The 19851-nt window shown below is 47.8% G+C and overlaps 1 protein-coding gene across 3 annotated transcripts in view; it reads left to right on the forward strand.

Annotated features, from left to right (window-relative positions):
* The window catches only part of CC2D1A (coiled-coil and C2 domain containing 1A), a 988624-nt gene that overhangs the window by 641217 nt on the left and 327556 nt on the right, over positions 1 to 19851 (forward strand). For all 3 annotated transcript variants that reach the window (XM_069604374.1, XM_069604377.1, XM_069604375.1), the window contains one exon: positions 14239 to 14370. In XM_069604374.1, coding sequence (XP_069460475.1) covers positions 14239 to 14370 — 132 coding nt within the window. The remainder of the gene's footprint in view (positions 1 to 14238; positions 14371 to 19851) is intronic.

Consider the following 19851-nt stretch of genomic DNA (forward strand, 5'->3'; position numbering starts at 1 on the left):
ATGCCCTTAAGACAGTCAGTACTGGGAGACTTCGTTTCCCTTAGTCCTTTCCTCATGTTGCAGCTTTTGTGCAACATGAAACAAGAGTGCACTGTACTTTAATTTACCGCGCTCTTGGGTTTCTAGTTATTCGAAAGCTCCTCGAAACTCTCGCTGGACTTATTATGAACTGTGCAAGTGTGTCACGGACAGGACCCGTGGCAGCTATCGTTTCTCTTGTGTTTTGAACCCTTTTTCGCCATGTGATCCGCGCTTACCGCGTTTGGCACAAATGAGTGGCCTGGCTCCAAAATGGCCATGCCACGAAGTTCTTTGTCCTGTCATCTGACCGTCTTGCCCCTTCACCTTCCCCAGGTCGAGCCGACCCGGGTCAGTCCTTATTTGGTCATGTACTTTCCCGCGAAACCCAAAGCTTTCGCGGGCTTCTGCATGCCTTGTGTGTGCCTCCAGGATGTGGGCTGGGATGTCTGTTCCCAAAACACATCCTGGGTGCCAGAGAGTCTGGAGTGTCCTGAATGCTTGGGACCACCGTGGTCCGTGATAGGTCCACGTATGGTGTGAGTGTTTGTGAGCAGATCTCCCATTGGGTCCTCTCCGTTTTGGCGCAAAGGGAACTTTGGATAAGAGAAGGCTGAAAACACCACTACCATGTCGATCTCCTGAGTTCACACCGGACAAGGGATAAGGAGCCAAGTATCCTGCAACAAGAAGCTGAGTCGAGGAACCGTTGTTGACCCGCTGAAGGTTTTGGCACCCTGAGCCGCTGTCTTTCTGCGAGACCCCTCTGCATCTGATCGTCCTAGATGGTCTGCAAAGGCGTTTCGACCCATTGGAATAGTGGGATCAACTATTCCCGGCACCGTCATCAAACCCTGCAAGTAAGCCTCTTCGGAAGTGTCCCTGGGCCAACCAGTGGGCTGACCAGCTTACGCAGGACGCTTTGCTCTGTCACCGCCGCCGTTTTGGGGAAGCCACGGCACCCTCACACCGAATTTCGTACACTTGGCATTCCCAGGTCTGAAGTGAGACGAGTGCGCCCGGACCAGAGTAAACGCGGTTGCCTTGTTGCAGTGCTCTGGTAACAACCTGTGCACGTCTGCTGCATTTGGGACACCCTCGACCCTGTATCCTGCTACACAGAATCTACACAGTGTCGAGACGTCCTGACCATCGCAGCTGAACCTGCCAGCAACGTGAACTGAACTGGAGAAGTCTGGGTCTGCCTGCGTCGGGGACCGGTGAGTAGTCCATACCCCAACCGGTGGCCCCTCGCGCAGGAGCCCATTTCTTTTCTACCGCTGTTGCGAAATAGCGACCCTATCCCGCACTCACCCTGCCTCTGCCCACAAGTGGAGGCCTTGCTTGAGTAGTGGGGACTTGTTCTGCATCGCTTCATTCACCTTCCTGAACTGCCAGAGACCCTTGAAGAGTCCCTACCTTATCCATTGGCACCAACGTGTGTAGGTACTTTTGAGCATAAGGCTCCTCTCTTCGTAGGGCTCGGACTTCCTCCTAGTTAGGTGTATTTCAGATGTCGAACTGGGTCTAAAGATTACTTGCACTGCCTGTTTTCCTCCCCATCTAGGTGGTCTACATATTACGGCTCCTAACTCCTTAGACCGCTCAGTCTTGTATATATATTGTATTGATTGTGATGTGTTGGTTTACTTTAGTATTGTGATTCTTTGCTATGGTCGATGTTAAAAAGGCCTTGTAATAAATGTGTCTATTTTTAATATAACACCTGTTTGGAGTAATTTGTAAGTGTCCTTGCGTGGTGTGGTCATTGCGGTCCTTCAGTCACCCTCACCCCTCTTGAGACTTAGTCTTTCTTGACGGCCGCCATCGCTACCTTGATTGGTCTGGCTTGTCCAGAGGTTACCCTGTTCCAAGAAACTAGGCTGGCCTTCTGAACCTCAGCCCCTCCAGGTCCGAGTTCAGAAATCCATCTTAACAGCATACTGGTATGTCTGCATAGGGCCTTGTTGCGGATTCATTTGTACTCATTCTTGTTGCTGTACCTGCTGTACTTGTGGCACTTGTGTCTGATCAGGTTTATAATCCTGGGCAAAACCCTCTCTAATCTGTTTACTTTATGGTGGAGGATAAGCTGTCCCCTCTTGAGAATTGGCTATTCTGTACATTCCATTGGCTCCCGCATAGGCGCCCAATGTGCCCTGTCATCCCACAAGTCCAACATACAGGAGGAGCATGCCTGATGAGTCCCCCTTGGAGTACCCTGGTTCACATTCTGTGTACTGTGAAACCCTCCACCCTCCTTGATTATTTTGAAATATGCCTCGCCCTCTAAAACCTGTGTCTCGTGGCACAAACCCATATCCACCTTGATCCATCGGGCTTGGATTACCCGCCTGTGATTTATCCATTGCTTCCTGCATTCCCAATCCTTCTCCGCTTGTTAATACTGCCCCTTTTGTGGCACATTTATTCTGAAGTAACTTTGCTTCCTCGATTTTCCTATTCTCATCTTTCTTATTTTTCTCTTGTAATAACCAACAATGATGTACTATAGTCAGCTGTACCTCTGCACATGGCTTTGCTTGCATCCCTTCTTGTTTCTTCATCTGCCTCTATACTGGCTCAGGCAACCCCTGGCATAAAATGCAGTAAAATAATGCCACTGTCTTTTCCCACGGCTCGCAAGTTTCAAGCTGTCATTTCTCCTGAATGTCCTGAATGTAAGCAATACGATCTTCCTTCATCTTTCGTGTCATGATTGCACCCATATCTGATGTGTGGGGATACTGTACTCTGAATGCCCTCCAAACATCTGCTCTACAATTATTAAACGGCGCTCCATCATGCGCTGTATTCTGCACACTTGAATTTCCTTCTCTTCTCACTATGTCAAAGCCAACTCCCCAAGGTTAGCTGCCAGACGACCTTTTATGTCCCCTATGGCCAATGCGTTTCCTCCTGTCATTTTTCCTAATTCGTATATCCATTTCCCAGCATCCGAAACTCTGGACCTTACATCTTAAATTATCCATGTCCACCTGTGAGTTAACCCCCTCCCAGAGTCAAAAAACCATCATTGGTCTATCCATGGCAGGGACAATCGTCCCTGTCTGTCTTCTCATGGGTAACAACCTTATACTGCTCACATATAGCGGCTACTCTCCCTTCTCACTATACGATCAGCCCCAGGTACGCTCAGGATACGCTATGGGATCTGGCGTCCTATCTTTAGGTTGTTTCAGATCAGACCATCTCACTTCTTTATCCATTTGCAGGCTTCCTTCAGGGGTGCACACGCTCCCTCCTCCTACACCGGAACAAGACTCTTTCCTCGTCTGACATCTCCAATCCCCAACTAGTGTGACTATCATCCCCTTCACCCTTATCCAGATTCAGTCTACTTAAAGATAATGCTCTACGTTCTTTACTGAACAGATTTTCTTCTTCACTTTGTAATTGAAATGCTAATGATTGACCACTCTTCCGTTGAATTCCATGCTTGCTACCTTCCTTTAACTGTTGATAGACTTTGTCGATCATTTCTCCAATGCTTGCCGCATCAAATCATTCTCCTCTAGTACAACTCTAGATGCCGCTGGCGTTGCTTCCTTTATTGGAAGGAACTCTCCTATTCTATCCCATCGAATTTCTGGGCTTGACCCTACTGGTTCCTTAGGAATGAGACTGTTATCAAGACCTCGTTGTCTCCTTTTTCGTTCAATTTCTTCATCTATTTTCTTCTCCTTCTTCCATCCCGCCTAATTCTGTCTTCCTCTTGCCTTCGTTCCTCTTCTCTCCTTATTCCATCCCTTCTTTCCTCTTCTTCCCTTCGTCTGTTATCTTTTGTCCCTCAGTCTTTGCGCTTCCTCCTTTTCTCTTCCTTTCACGTTTATCCCTATCGTCTATCGCTCTGTCTATTCTCATACTTTTTGTTCTTCTGCCTGTTCTTCTTTTTCTTGTTCCTCCTGAAATATATCTGTTCTCGTCGCTCTCTGCTTTTTTTTCTGCTAGTGTTCTCTCTCCTTTCGTTCGTTATCCTTTCTTTCTTGTTCATCCTTGTCTTTTTGCCTAACTTCCTCGTTACTTTTCCCATCTATTTTAAGTAATATCTGTCCACCCATCCATTCGTTCAGCGCTATCTTGTCTGCTTTATCCATCTCTCCTTTCCATCTCGTAATCTCCCTGTCTATTTCTGTCGACAGATTCGACCGCTCACTCCTTTCTTCTTTGTCTTGTATGATCTTAAAGATCACTTAGTTTCTCTTATTCTCCTCTGGGTTATCGTCACTACTGTAAGCGGGTGGTTCATATATCGGATTAATATACCCCGTTGCAGCTTTCAACTCCTTTTAAAGGATATAACCCTATTTCTTCCATACTAGCACCTTTTGCTTCGGGGGAGGTAAGGGGAGCCGAGGGCTCAACACCTTCCTCCTTTCGCTGACTAAGCATCCACTCTTCAGGTGGCGGGTCTTCTCTTTCTTCTTGGTACATCCTCCAGAGCTCTAAAATCGCTAGCCTTTTCTCTTATTTCTTCCGCAGCGTGCAAGTATGTGGTCATGTGTGGCAATACCGCTTTTGACAATGATCCCCCTTGTGGCCATGGCATTAACATTATATCTGCTGTGCCTTTCACCCATTCCGCACTATACTGTTTGAGCTTGGGCATGTGCTTTGGTAATGTTTTGCATAAGTGCATAAGAGGAGTGTCTCCCATAATGACAAGTCTCACTTGACTGTCAATATTTACCATACTGTTAAAATAAACTTTATACCTTTGATTAAATCACCACTTTTCAACTTCTATTGCTCTTGGATATTTTTACTCAACAAACATTCAGACTAGTCGACATTACACATTTACAAACACTGTGATTACCTTATCTCCTTTTCGCCTTTATTTAATACCCTATAAAGTGTTTGAGACGTCACCTTTCGTAATCCTGCTTATACGTTTTATGTTTCTGCTCTACCCCCGCTGGGATTTGGGGCATCTCCTTCTGACACTCCCTTGAGTCGTGACTCCTAGGCGCTGCCTTTTCTCTTCCCGTTACTCAAATATTATCACAATCCCATCGCCTTTATTTATTTGCCAATCCCCTTAGTCTACTCCCCATTCGGTAATCGACTTGAGGCCTTCGGTATCGACTCCTCCTTTGACGCTCAACTCTATTTCCATCCTTGGCTCACATGACAGAGACCACGATTTGGTCTATCTTGCATCATTTAAAAGTCTTAAATGAATAAAACTTCGCAATCTTGGTGTTTTTTCCTTCCACCTTTAATAAGGTATGATTCATCCTTTGTACGATCACTGCTTTCAAGAATAGATAACCGACCTTGCCTGCTTCCATTTTGATACCAGGCAAGACAGCCTTGCCTGGCACTTCCAAGATCTCAGCTTATTCTTTCTGCGGCACAATTCTCTGCCTTTTCTCTCCATGGGTCCGGGCTTACTAAATTCATGAAACGAGCTGGGGATAGATCTCTAGCTTCGGCTGAGGCCTCCCTCTGGAACAGCCTCCCTGCCACTCTAAAACTTGAGGAGAACCATCTCCGGTTCCGGAAGCACCTCAAGACCTTCCTCTTTGCTTCTGCCTTTTCTCCCTCTCTCCCCTGCTGACCCGCTCTCTCTTGCTCTTTTGGCACTGTGCACCTGGCCACCCTCTTTCCCCTGGCCCAGGTACATGCTCACCCTGCCGCCCTCCTGCACTGCCTCCTGGCCACCCCTTGCACTGGTGGACTGCATCTGTACCCATACAACCACCCAGTCTATTTTCTTCTTTTCTGCACTCAACAGACCTACCCAGTCTGCCTCCATAAACACAGCACTTGCCACTTGCTGGCTGCACTTTCACTGTTTATTGCCGCCATTCTATTTATTTTTATTTATTATTATTTATCACTCTCCTCTGCACTTGCCACTCTCCCCCTTCCATGCACTTTTTCCCTTTTCCCCTTCCCATGCACTTGCGCATTCTCAATGTCACTGGGCCTAGTAAGATCATTGTTGTTTTGTGTTCTCCCGTTTCCCCTCCCTTGCCTAGTCGCGCTCTGAAACACCTGTGAACAAGCGCGATACAGATAAAATATATCATATATCATGACACCGATGTCCAGCTCCTATACATTGGCGGCTTCACCTGCAGTCTATTCACTGCATATAGCCAGCTTCTATGATGACTTATTCTACTTGTGTTCCAGCGTCTGTACAATTATTGAACAGTTGATTTTCTGCAGCACTTCGCACATGTGCAATCTTCTTTTTGCATACGAAAGTTTACTTGATTCTTATCTTTGTCATCAGTTTCTGTAAGATCCATGCATTCTCTTCAGCCAGTATTCTTGGGCCGTCACGTATGTTTCTTGTGACGTCACTAGCTTCTCTCTTCGCTCCTTTTCATATTCCTTCAGGGAGTTACCCCCGCAGATTGTTGTCTCTACGGGGATACATTCAATAGGGCTTTCTCAGTGGATACCTTCTTTCGAATATCCGCTGCGGTATTGGAACAACGGCTGGTGTCAAACACGGCACAATCTCAGGCTTCTAATATATAGGAGGTATGGAGGCGGGATTTCCTGGAGATGCATGCAGCTGCTCCTCTATAGTGTTGCTGGGCCTGATGAAGCAGCATGGCCTTCCAAGTCCCTATGTCACTGTCTACCTTTGGGTGCCCCGCTGCAACATTGCAGCCACTGGCCCATACTGCGGCGCTGGGGCCACTGTCTTCTCCATGATGCCAGTGTTCCTTTCTAACTCTGCCACTGACCCTACTGTTCGGTGTTGTGCTGTAGTGCCACCCTCTGCACAGGGAAGGTGGGGTTGAAAGGGTTCCAGGTGAACGGAGGATAGCACAGGGGCAACACGCTGGTCTTGGAAGTAAAACCACGCAGAGCACCAGAGCTTCGAATCCCGGATCCACGCTTAGAAACCGAACTTGGGTATGGTATTAGGGGTGTTATATATAAAAAAAAATGCATTCTGGCACCTGTTGGGGAGAACAGGCACCGGCTCCCTCCCATCCCTGACTGGGCCTGAAAACTGGCCCTGCCACAGTCTGAGACTTTTTTACAGGGGAGGAAAGACTCCTCAGTGGGGTAGACGAGGTGGTCTCTCAAGGTAGGAGCCAAGGAAAGTTGTTTTTGTCAAATACTCTTAAATTATCACTAGGAAAATGTAAATTTCTGATGTTTGTTAATCTGCTTAGAATCACATGCTGTGCATAGGTCCGACATCCAGTGGTCACTGCGGAGTATTGCATTTTGTTTTTCGTAGTCGAAAAAGGGACGTCGACAAGGCGTGTCTGAAACACTACCCCTATAGTGACGTGCGTTATACCCACAATCCCTCACGCGTCGAGGTCCCTCAGATTGTTTTTTTCCGCCCAGCTACTGGTCGCCTTTACGCGGAGCTCCTCGAGAGACATTGCAAATTTCATCTCCTCGACCTTTGGTCGTTTTCTCATTAATATTAAACACATATTCCCTCCCTCGACGCAGTTGTGAAGCTGTTGTCCGCCGAGCAAGATTTTCGACGGAGGGTCGAGCGGAGGAGATCCTTCGGCGTTGCCGAACACGTGGCCTGGCCTCGCAGGCCATATACAGTAGGGAGAGTGGGGTCGTGGGACATCTCTGGTTCTTTTCTGAGAATGCCTTTCCCTTTCCCCTTCCTTTCCCTTGGGGTGGTTATCACGATTTATTACCTCGGCTATGGAGAGGACACCCTTTAGATTTTGCCCGCTTTGCAAAGACAAATTTACTTGGAAGGACAAGCATTAACGGTGTAACCGCTGCTTGCCCCTCGATCACAAGGAGGAAGGTTGCGCGGCTTGTCGGCTTATTAAGCCTAAAACTCTAAAAGACTGTAGGGTTAAAAGGTGGGCGGCCTACGCGATGTCGAAGGCCAAAGGTTAACCCGCCGCTGCTACCACCGACAGTGACGAGGAACGCGATAACACGACCTCCGCTACGGAAGTCGAAACCCCCTCTAAGGAGCGCTCGCGCGCTTCGTCGTCTGTCTCCGGCCCGACGGGCTCGGCTCACGCCCTGCTTATGGGGATGAACACCCCGGCGACATTGACGCACACAAAAACACACTTAAGCACACAACCCACGGCTCTTCTTCGTCTAAGACGAAGAGAGCTTCAGCGCCCAAGGAGACGCCGGTTCCACCGGCGGCCTCCTCGGACCATTCGGGTTCGAAGCCCCTCTCGCAACCGCAGCCGCGACCAGCGACTGGGCTTTCAGCAAATAAGGGCGCCGCCCCCAAACCATCGGCGGGCGCGCATCAACAAAAGGCGCATACCGCCGTAGAGCGATCGACACCCGTAGCGTCAAAAACGCAAGCTTCCGCCGACAAACGAGTCGCCGACAAACAAGTCGCCGAGAGCTTGGCGAGGATCGATGTAGCCGACGCCAAGAAGCGTACGCCGAAAGTCACGTCGAGCGCTACGCACAAGTCGAAAGACACGCCGAAAAAGCCCGAAGGAAGGCAGGGACTACCCCCTTTAGTCGGGGGGTCACCCAGCACACCTGAAGGATTTTCGGAGGGTGACGGGACACTTTCCTCGACGCTTTGGGAGAGGTCGAGCCGTTTCCAGCTAGATGACTCTATTTTTCCCCCGCCAGACCGCTCTGGGGTACCCCATGAAACCATGGAAAGACTCCACCTCTGTATGGAAAGGATGGAAAGGTTTATGAATACTCAGACCTCTCAAACTCCCAAGAGGACTAGAGAAGGGCCTCAGGAGGACCCAAGGGCCAAAAATCCGAAGCTAGTCGATCCCCAGGTGGACACAGCCTCAGACTTCCATAATGTATACGACCTCACTGGGGAGGAACAATACTTGGAGGAGGAGGATGATTTCATGGACGATGAAGGACGACAGAACCAGGAGGAATGTCTGGAAGACAGGCCAGACATTATAGAAGAAGGCTTCGGAGAAAACACAGAAGAAGGACCTTCGCACCCCTGGCAATCCCCATCAGTATATTCCGACACTGATGTCCTAAACCTAAATCCTCCTGACAATTCACCGGTTAGGAACACGTCTCCAATTGACGATCAGCCCACTTTCAATGCACTGTTGCGCAGGGCAGCAGCACATTTCGAACTGGACATTGGGGAGCTCTCTCCAGAATTAGACTTTGTGGAAAGAGTAATTAAAGAGAAACCCCCGGTCAGCCAGACCATTCCCCCCCTAGCTTCAGTGAAGAGAAGAATCATCCCTTCGCTGGCCACTCCCGCATTGATCAGAGGGGTCAATCTGAGAATTGAAAAACTTTTCACTCCTTCTCCGTCAGACCCGCTCTACATTAGGGGACATTCCATTCTGGATTCCCTAGTAGTATCTAATACTAGAAAGAGGGCAGGGGTACCACTTTCCACCAGTGAGGCACCCCCTGACAAGGAGGGCAAAAGGCTATATGCCCTTGCAAAAAGAGTAACTTCCTCGGCTGCCTTCTCAGCAAGAATTGCGAACAACAATTCTTTGCTTGCTAGCTATGCAGACACGCAGTGGGCCAAACTGCGCAAGGACGCCGAGGAAGCACCGGAGCCTTTACGTACTTGCCTACTTTCAACTATTGGCGAAGGGACCCAGGTGAACCAGAGCATTGTAAAAAACTCTCTGGACGCGGCAGAAACAGCGGGACGTTCCCTGGTGCAGGGAATACTCCTAAAACGCCATGTATGGCTGCGCAACTCAGGGTTTAAACCGGAGACACAGGCGTCTTTCATAAATAAACCTGTGGAAGACTCTAACCTCTTCGGGAAAGCGGTGGATGAAGCTCTAGAGATGGCTAAAAAAGAGTTCGATACTATCAAGACTCGTGACCAAATCTCTAAACCCACTACCAGACGCGGCTATGGCAACAAACGCTTTTTTCGTGGCCAACGCAAACAACAACAAAGTCAGCATCAACAATACCCTGCCACCAATTACCAGACCAATAGTGGGCAGTACAGCCAAAGAGGCCAAAGCCGGGGTAAAGGGAGAGGTCGGGGATCCACCCCCAGAGGCTCCCAAGCCCCCAACAACTCCAAGTGACGCGAAGATTCGTGTCCCCTCCCATGCAACACCGGTCGGGGGCCGGATAACATCCTTTCTTCCTGCATGGGAGGAGATAACGTCAGACCGTTGGGTACTTTCCACCGTAGCCCACGGATACTGTATCGAATTCAACAGTTCCCCATCCTACAGACCCCCGAGGGGACGTCGCATGACACTGGAACATCTTGCCATCCTTCTCCAAGAAGTACAACAACTGCTGGAAAAAGGAGCCATAGAGGATGTGCCTCTATTTCAGGTAACAGAAGGTATTTATTCAGTGTACTTCCTTGTACCCAAAAAGGATCTAACCATGCGCCCTATATTAGATTTGCGCCCAGCGAACAAGTTTATCAAACCCCAAAAGTTTCGTATGGTAACCTTACAGGAAGTGATCCCACTGCTTTCTCAGGGAGATTACATGACAACATTGGACATGAAAGATGCATACTTTCATATTTTAATGTTGCCAGCGCACAGAAAATACCTCAGGTTCATGATAGAGGGCAAACACTACCAGTTCAAAGTGCTACCCTTCGGCATAGCATCAGCACCAAGGGTATTCACGAAGGTGCTGGCAGTGGCAGCGGCCCACCTGCGCAGGTTGTCCATCCCAGTTTACCCTTACCTCGACAACTGGCTCATAACAGGGGATTCTTACGAAACATGCTTCTCCAATACCCAAAAGACGGTAGACCTTTTGTTCCAGTTGGGCTTCTCCATCAACGAAAAGAAGTCCAGTTTAGACTCCAGTCAAATCAAGCAATTCCTAGGGGCTCTAATTCAAACAAAGGACGGTGTCGACTTCCCCTCCAAAGAGAGGGTCCAAAACATGCTGTTTCAGATCCCTCAATATGTGACCGGTCGAGAGGTGACGGTACGCAAAGCAATGCGCTTGCTAGGAATGATGGCGTCGTGTATTTATTTGGTACCTCACGCGCGCCTGCGCATGCGCCCAATGCAAGAGTGGCTCAACAGCCAGTGGTGTCAGGCCAGCGGACTATGGGAGGATCTAGTTGTGGTCTCGCAAGCCTTGGTTCTCTCGCTACGGTGGTGGACAAAGGAAAACATGGAAAAAGGGAAACCCTTTGCCACACCCGCGGCGGAAGCCACTCTAACCAAAGACGCATCCCTCACAGGATGGGGGGCGCACCTATCCCATCAGACTGCTCACGGAGTGTGGACTCCGAACATAGCATCCAAACACATAAATCTACTGGAGCTACTAGCTGTGTTCAAGGCGCTAAGAGCCTTCCAGGAACACCTACAAGGCAAAACAGTAATGGTCCTTACAGACAGCACCACAGCCATGTACTACATCAACATGCAGGGGGGCACCCACTCTCCAGGCCTGTCCAAGCTGGCCCAGAATATATGGAAGTGGGCTCTCAAACAGGACATGTTCCTACTATCACTACATGTACCCGGGGAACTCAATCTGCTGGCAGACCGACTCAGCAGAGATTTCCCCCTGCCCGAAGAGTACGAATGGCGCCTGCACAAAGACATCGTCTTCGACGTCTTCACACAATGGGGATTCCCAGAAATAGACCTGTTCGCAACCCTGGAAAACTCACAATGCCTAAGTTACGCCTCCAGGTACCCCCAGAACCAATCCAAGGGGAACGGTCTGTCGATGCAATGGTCAGGGAAATTTGTTTACGCTTTTCCCCCGACTCCCCTTCTCAACAGGGTGGTGCACAAGATGCACCAGGAACAAGTAACCATGATACTAGTGGCCCCAATGTGGGCCCGTCAACCATGGTTCGCTCACTTGATGGAGATGTCTCTATCTCCCCCAGTGAGACTCCCCTGCCTGTACAACATGCTGTCTCAGGACAAGGGCAGGACTCTGCATCCATGCCCCCAGAACATGAACTTAGCAGCTTGGCTCCTGAAATCATAGAGTTCGGACATCTACAGCTCCCGCAAAGATGCATGGACATCCTCAGGGAAGCCAGAAAACCTAACACTCGCCACTGCTATTCTAGCAAGTGGAAAAGATTTGTCTTCTGGTGCAGGAGTAAAAGCATCAACCCTATTGACTGCTCTCCCACACATGTTGTCCTATACCTGACCCACCTTTTGGATTCAGGTCTAGTGTTTAACTCCATTAAAGTCCACCTAGCGGCACTTTCTGCATACACCACTTCCCAACTCAAGGTGTTGTGGTGGAGGATCCCTGTTATAAAAGCCTTCATGGAGGGAGTAAAGAGAATACACCCCCCGATAGCTGACCCAGCTCCCGGATGAGACCTTAATGTGGTACCTACCAGACTCATGGGCTCTCCATTTGAACCCATGCACAAAGCATCTCTTAAACACCTCACTCTTAAGACTGCTTTTTTAATAGCTATCACCTCCATCAGGAGAGTAAGTGAACTTCAGGCTCTTTCTATTCTAGACCCCTTTGTTACAGTTCACAGAGATAAGGTGGCTCTGCGCACTCACCCTAGGTTTGCCCCGAAATTTATTTCTAAATTCCACGTAAACCAATCTATAGAACTACCAACGTTCTTTCAAAATCCTTCCAATTTGGGAGAAAGGACTCTGCACACACTAGATGTACGCAGAGCGGTCATGTTCTACATGGAAAGAACCAGACCACTGAGGAAGACTAATCAGTTCTTCGTCTCGGTGGCAGCAGGAAGAGAAGGAGATGCGATTTCAAAGTCCACTATTTCTAGATGGATTGTTCAATGCATCACTCTCTGCTATACTCTTGCTAAGAGAGAACTGCCCTTTAGGCCAAGAGCACACTTTACTCGAGGCACGGGGGCATCCATAGCATTCATTGCAAATGTTCCCCTTGAGTCCATCTGCAAAGCGGCTACCTGGAGTTCTGTGCACACCTTTACAAAACACTACTGTCTAGATGCACACTCTAGATCTGACTCCCAGGTGGGACAGGCAGTATTACAACACCTTTTCTCTACTGTTCCTTCTCATAACCCACCGCCAACTCCGGGTACTGCTCGCTAGTCTATGCACAGCATGTGATTCTAAGCAGATTAACAAACATCAGAAGACAATGCATTACTTACCGTAAAAGCATTTCTGATGGTTGTATCTGCTTAGATTCACATGCGCCCACCCTTCCTCCCCGCTCGGATGGAAGGAACATAGACTTCCTTTATATCTCTCTCTCTTTTCTGTACTCATTCACGTCTAGAAGGCTCCCTCAGGGCAGAAAAATACAAACGGAGGGACCTCGACGTGTGAGGGATTGTGGGTACAACGCACGTCACTATAGGTATAGTGTTTCAGACACGCCTTGTCGACGTCCCTTTTTCGACTACGAAAAACAAAATGCAATACTCCGCAGTGACCACTGGATGTCGGACCTATGCACAGCATGTGAATCTAAGCAGATACAACCATCAGAAATGCTTTTACGGTAAGTAATGCATTGTCTTACTTTGCTTGATGGAGTCTAGCATTGACAGTGCTGCGGTTCCCGATCCACAGGTCATTGATCTACTGCACCCCATTCCTTGCAGAGTGCGAGTGGGCTTTTCTGAGTGCCATCTACATTTGTGATCCTCAGAGTTCCACCTCTGATAACTTCAGCCTTGTAATCTTTGGACAATACTCTACTAGGCCCCCAAGCTGTCCTCTCGATCATCAACAGTTTCTCCCTCTTAGATCAACTTTCCCCTGCTCTTGTCTCCTCTCCCCTTATTGGACCATGTCTATTTTTCCTCTTTTAACCAATTTTCCATCTGCTGCAGTTTCTTTACTGGCCAACTAAACCCAACTGTGAGGATGGCGTGCATTTCAGCAGCAAAATCATGACTGATTCTGTTGCTCAAATGCGCTTCAGAGGAATTTGTTGAGGGTGGTGCACTGAAGAGGATGTAACGTAGAAGGGGTAGTAGTTATTTTTGAGTGGAAATGATGGTGTTATTGTAACTATTTCCCCACTGTGTGTAGCACCAAAGGAACACTTTTTTAAAAATAGTTATGCCCGAAATGATCTAGGGAATGGAAGGAACTTCTTCTGTGCAGCTTATTTTCTGCAATGATTAATTGAATTGAGAATAAAATGTTTAAATGGAAACTGTGTCATGTAGGGAAGGCTAGTCTGTGGAGGCATTGACAAAGGCTCACTTGGTGGGTTGGGCCAAAAATGATGCTACTGGTGCACTAATTATGCTGGTGTGTGTGGAAGCTCTGTTCACCTTTGCTGATCACTCTGCTGACCTCTCAGGTGTTAGATGGAAGACGACCGACTGGTGGGAAGCTGGAGGTGATTGTCCGAATACGGGAACCACTGACGTCGCAGCAGCTTGACAAAGTTACAGAAAAATGGCTTGTTATCGAGGCGCTCAGCATTCCACCGGTAAGAATATGGGTGGGGAGAAGTATCCTGGCCTTAAGAGCATGTGATAAGCGTGCCATTAGTAAAGATTGTGTGGGGCATGGCATGAAGCATGGCATGCTGGTGTTGAAGATGGAGAATGGGTGGGTTGAGGAATGGTGGGGAGCAACGTACAGTACACTTAAGCTACGGTCTTGATGGAGGGGGAGCCATTGCAGAGTGTAGGAAATGGCAGAGATGGAATATGCCAGCAATAGGATTGGAGTCGGCAGTACATGATTGCTATAAGGATGGTTGAAGTATACAGGCAGTAAGGGTCTGTTCAGAGTATGCCAACAGTGAGGAGAGGTCTTTGGACAGTACATGGCAGCTATAAGGGCATGTGAAGCATGTAAGCAGTAATGCACTGGTCAGAACATGCCAAGGGTGAGGAGAGATGTTTGGGCAGGTTATGCCTGTGATAGAGACAGAGGCTGGTGCTAAATATAGGTGAGGGGATGCACAGCGTGCGGCTGCTAAAGACATTGGTAGGGTGCTTTTGCCGTAAACTCTGAAGTTATACTTGTCAGCGGTTAAAAGAAAAATGGGTGGGGCCTGCTGACGCATAAGACTGGATAGTAAATGAACTATGACAGCAGCCAGGAGAGGAGCTGGGGTGGAGTAATCCAAAATAAGAGAAGGGGCTAGTCATGCTGGAGCTAATGATGGGTAGCAGTGCAAACCTGCGAGCGGTAAGGAGAAGGACAAGGAGAGCATGTTAGGGGCGGTCACCTGGTCATTGGTTTAGAATGTGTTCCCTTCCCAAATCGAGGCAAACGAGCTCCCCCTCGGCATTCCTGGCTTCCGTGATGGTGGTGGCGATAAAGCATTGCTTGCGGTATAGGCAAGAAAATATAAAAACTAGATTCGCCATCTACCTATGTAGCATATGTGCGGACATGATTTTTGGGAGTAAGGTTCTTCTAATCCTCACTACCTGGATGAATTTGCTGTGTTTTCAGGGCACTGGGCAGTATTAGGGCTACCATTTGTGAATATGTACTTCCAAAATCAGCCCTTGGTGGGAAGATTTTGGGATGCCACCCTATTTATGGTAAACGGGGAAGACACTGAGATGTTAGCCCAATCCCAATCGAGGAAGCTAGCTGAGCAGTCGAGGCTTAGTCTAGAAAGCGTGTGAAAGTGGTCTAGAGCTACAATGAGTCCACAGAAAGCAACACCAGTAATTTAAGTAAGACAGATAAGTATATACAAATGCCGTTATTAGGCCTTTAGTTACACACTAAGTATATAAAAATCACATGCAAGTACTGCCGCAAAAAATATATACACGTTCACCATTAGGAGAATAGAATTGCATTTGAATCTATAAAAAGTGCAATACAAGTGAGTAGCCAGATGCAAGCAAAAATAGGCAGAACCAACACAAGAACACTTCCCTCAATCTTAAATAAGTCCAACCCTATGCTGGTTTGTGGCCTTGTGCCCAAAGGTCACAAGCCTTCATAACTGCATTTAGCCTGCCTTCATAACTGCATTTAGCCTGTCTGTATAACTGCATTTAATCTGCTTCGACTGCTGCTTGTTAGCCTGCCACTATACGTTATCTTGATACTGCAACATGCCTGTCGTACTCAGCTACCTATGCGGTATCTAGCCCCTGACTGCTGCAAACCTATCCTAGCTCAGCCCCTCCGCCTGACCTCCTCACACTACCTACAATTAACAAAATGTACCTGATCAGGCATCTACTCAGTACTGTTGAGAGTCATTCTCTCTCTTATCAACTCCTTCACTGATTTAAGTTTTACCCCTCGTATGGCCCCCATAGGCAGCATTTCTACACCTTCCAGTATGTCTCACCTCACAACTTCTCTGCCCCACCTGTCTAAACCATGCAGCCTCCCGGCCAGAAATATCAGACTACGCGCCAGACTGCCTAAATTATACAAGCCTCGAGCCAGAGACACCACCCATTCTATACTTACTAGCCACTCCCCAACTATGTACACGACCACCCTCACCAAGCCACCACCTGAAAGACCTAAGCACAATCAAACTAACACCAGGCCCAAGCATAAGGTGCATAACACTGATTCTAATCCCACTCACACTAAAAGTACTGTCTCGCCCATCAGAGGCGCCCTATTCAATGCACGCTCTATAGTAGCCCATGCCACACACCTAGCAGACTTCATTCTAGCCATTACCGAGTCCTGGCTCCATGCAGCCATCCCTAATGACTACACCATCCTCCGAGCAGATAGAATTCAATCTAGAGGTGGCGGCCTGGCCATAATTGCCAAAACGTACCTCAACATTAGACTTGACTCCTCCAACTACCTCCAATCCTCTGAATCACTCACAGCTAAGCTGCCCACTGCCAACTCCCAAACTATATCCATTCATCTACTTTACAGACCCCTTGGACCCATAGGCTCATTCGAGGAAGACCTCTCGACTATCCTTACCAACAATCTAAAAAACTCCTCCCAATGCCACATCCTAGGGTACTTTAACTTAGGCCTAAACGACCCCAAAGACCATCAGGCCTCCCTCATCAATAACACAATATCAGAGCTAAGCTTTACCCAAAGAGTACTCACCCCTACCCACATTAAAGGGAGAACCCTTGACTGGGAAACTGACTATGACTGTGTAGTATCCATTTCAGCTAACTCCCCACAACCATGGTCTGACCACCATCTCCTCTCCTTTGCCCTTGAAGCCCAAAGTCCTGGCACCAACAATGTGCTAGCCTCAGCTATCCCCACGAGAAGTAAGAAAAATATCACAGTGGAAAAATTAATCCCACTCATCCTACCGACTCTGAACCAACTCCCAGCCATCTCCACCCCTCACGACCTTGTAGAAGGCTACAACAAAATCATGACCTCAGCCCTTGACTCCATTGCACCGCTAAAGATTAGAAAATGCAAGCCGAAAAAACACTTGAACTCCTGGTTCTACCCACACCTTAAAGCCCTTAGATTTGAAAAATGCAAAAAGGAACAAGTCTGGAGACAATCTCCCACAGACAATAACAAGTTGATTCTCAATAAAATAACAACCACCTACAAAATAGAAATCATAGCCGCCAAAAAAGAATCCTACAACCAGAGAATAACACAAGCTAATTCCAGCACCAAAGAATTATTCACTATCATTAAAGAACTGGAAACACCTATTTTAACTCCAGACACATGCGTTACAAACAATGGTGCACCAGTGTCCAAAACGCCCTGTCTAATAAAGTAGCAGGCCTCCAAATTAAAATCAACAAAAAGAAAGAGTCCCTATCCAAATTGACAAATTCTTCTAAAATTGCCTCTAAGCCCACACTCCAACTGTCTAAGCCCAACAACCCCTTTACCCGCTTCAGCTTCTCCAAAGTCTCTATCTTAGAAGTGGAAAAAGTAATTTAGTCTTAAACCATCAAACTGCAGGGGTGACCCCTGACCCTCACAAATAAAGATGCGGCTAGAGACCTCTCTCCCTTCATTACCAAACTTATTAACGCCTCCTTCTCCTCGGGTACCATCCCCAGTAACCTTAAAGAGTCCTGGGTCCTCCCCCCCCCCTTCTCAAAAATCCCTCTCTTGACCCTTCTATACCCACCAACTACAGGCACATTACCACTGTACCTTTCTTGCTCAAAATTCTAGACAAGACAGCATATCTACAAATACAAAAATACCTTGAACCAAAACCATCCTTTGGGCATCCGGCAATCAGGCTTCAGACCCCAACACGGGACAGAAACGGCCTTATTGATCTGAAGGCCCAAATTGACACTCTGAGAGACAATGGGAAAGTTGCCTTGCTGCTCCTTCTAGACCTCTCAGCAGCATTTGATCTCGTAGATCATGAAGCTCTTTGCAACCATCTGGACTCAGCAGCCCACTTCTCCCTCGAAGCCATCGGCTGGATCGAGTCATTCCTAAGCAATAGATCTACGCGTGTCTTCTCCACCTCCGCATACCCCCATCCCTATCACGTGTGGCGTCCCTCAGGGATCCTGTGTCTCCCCCACAATGTACAATGTGTTCACGAAGCCCCTGTTTGATGATCTAGATGGCCTGAGTATCACTTATACTAACTATGCTGCTGATACCCAGATCCTCATCCCGTTGACTGGAGATTACAACCATGATTTGGCCTTGGTGAACAGGGTGTACCTCATCATCCAGGCATGGATGGCCTCTCATAGTCTATGCCTGAATGATGACAAGACTGAACTCATCCTCGGCTCACCTCCCAACATCAGCAAACTGGACCACAAATACATTAGCTTCATCATTGACGGGAATCTAATCATGGTAGCCAAAGAAGTGAAAACTCTAGGAATATACATTGACTCTCCATCTCCTTCCACAAACAGGCCAGCTCCATGGAATCTTCCACGGCACACACCTGTAAGTTAATAAGAGCATCCAAACCCTTCCTATCCTCACAGAGCTGCACCACTCTAGCCAGAGCCCTCGTACTCTCAGAATTGGACTATTGTAACGCACTCTACGTAGGAGCCAACAAACAGGTCACCAATAAAATTCAGACGTTGCAAAACAACGCTCTCAGAGCAGCACTTAGTATTTCTAAGAGAGAACACATTTCCAATATCAGGAGAACTCATAACTGGCTCACCACGACAGACAAAATCCTGCTAAAAGTAGCTTCCTTAACCCATAAATGCCTTAACAATGCTGCCCCCCGCTACCTAATCGACAGAATTCACAGATACATACCTAACAGACATACTAGGTCATTGAACGCAAACCTGCTCACAGTGCCCAGATTCAAACGAACTAAAATGGGTGGCAATAGCTTTCAGGTGAAAGCAGCCCAACATTGGAACTCCCTACTGCCTTCCTTAAGGATTCCTCAATCCTATTCCCAATTCAGACATAACTACATCCAGTGGTTAAAACTCAATGACTGCTAACTGACTGCCCAACCTTACTATGCTACTGTAACCTATGTAAATATGTATACTCTTAAACTGTATATCACTGCCTCCATTGTAACTGTTTTTACCCATGTACTCGTAAATACTGTACAGCACTGTAACTAAGCTGAGACTATCCTTGTCTGCTCCTGCGCCCTCTTACCCTCGGGTCGGCGTGCAATATAAGTGAATAAACAAACAAACAAACAAGTTCCATACTATAGTTTGTTCAGGTGAGTCGATTTCATAATTATACAGTGGGCTGTGGTGGTGCTTTTAGAAAGTTAAATAAGTATTTAGGTAAGTTCAGGTAAGCACTCCACTCAATTTGCTTCACTTCCATAGGCCTAGGAAAGGATCGTTAACTCGTGTTCTGCTAGAAGAGCTCAGGTCAGAGTGAGTTGGGGTCAGGGATTTACTCCCAGTGTTACGGAGCACAGGAAGGACAGAAACATGTATGTTAACCTACCTCCCTGACTCAGATGCTTCCAGATACCATTGCAAGTCTTCCGAAGTCTGTTGGGGACACGATCTTCTGCACTTGTTTCGAGTGAGGA

The sequence above is a fragment of the Ambystoma mexicanum genome, chromosome 3q (assembly GCF_040938575.1).
Source record: "Ambystoma mexicanum isolate Mex_15411 chromosome 3q, UKY_AmexF1_1, whole genome shotgun sequence".
Taxonomy (NCBI): Eukaryota; Metazoa; Chordata; class Amphibia; order Caudata; family Ambystomatidae; genus Ambystoma; species Ambystoma mexicanum.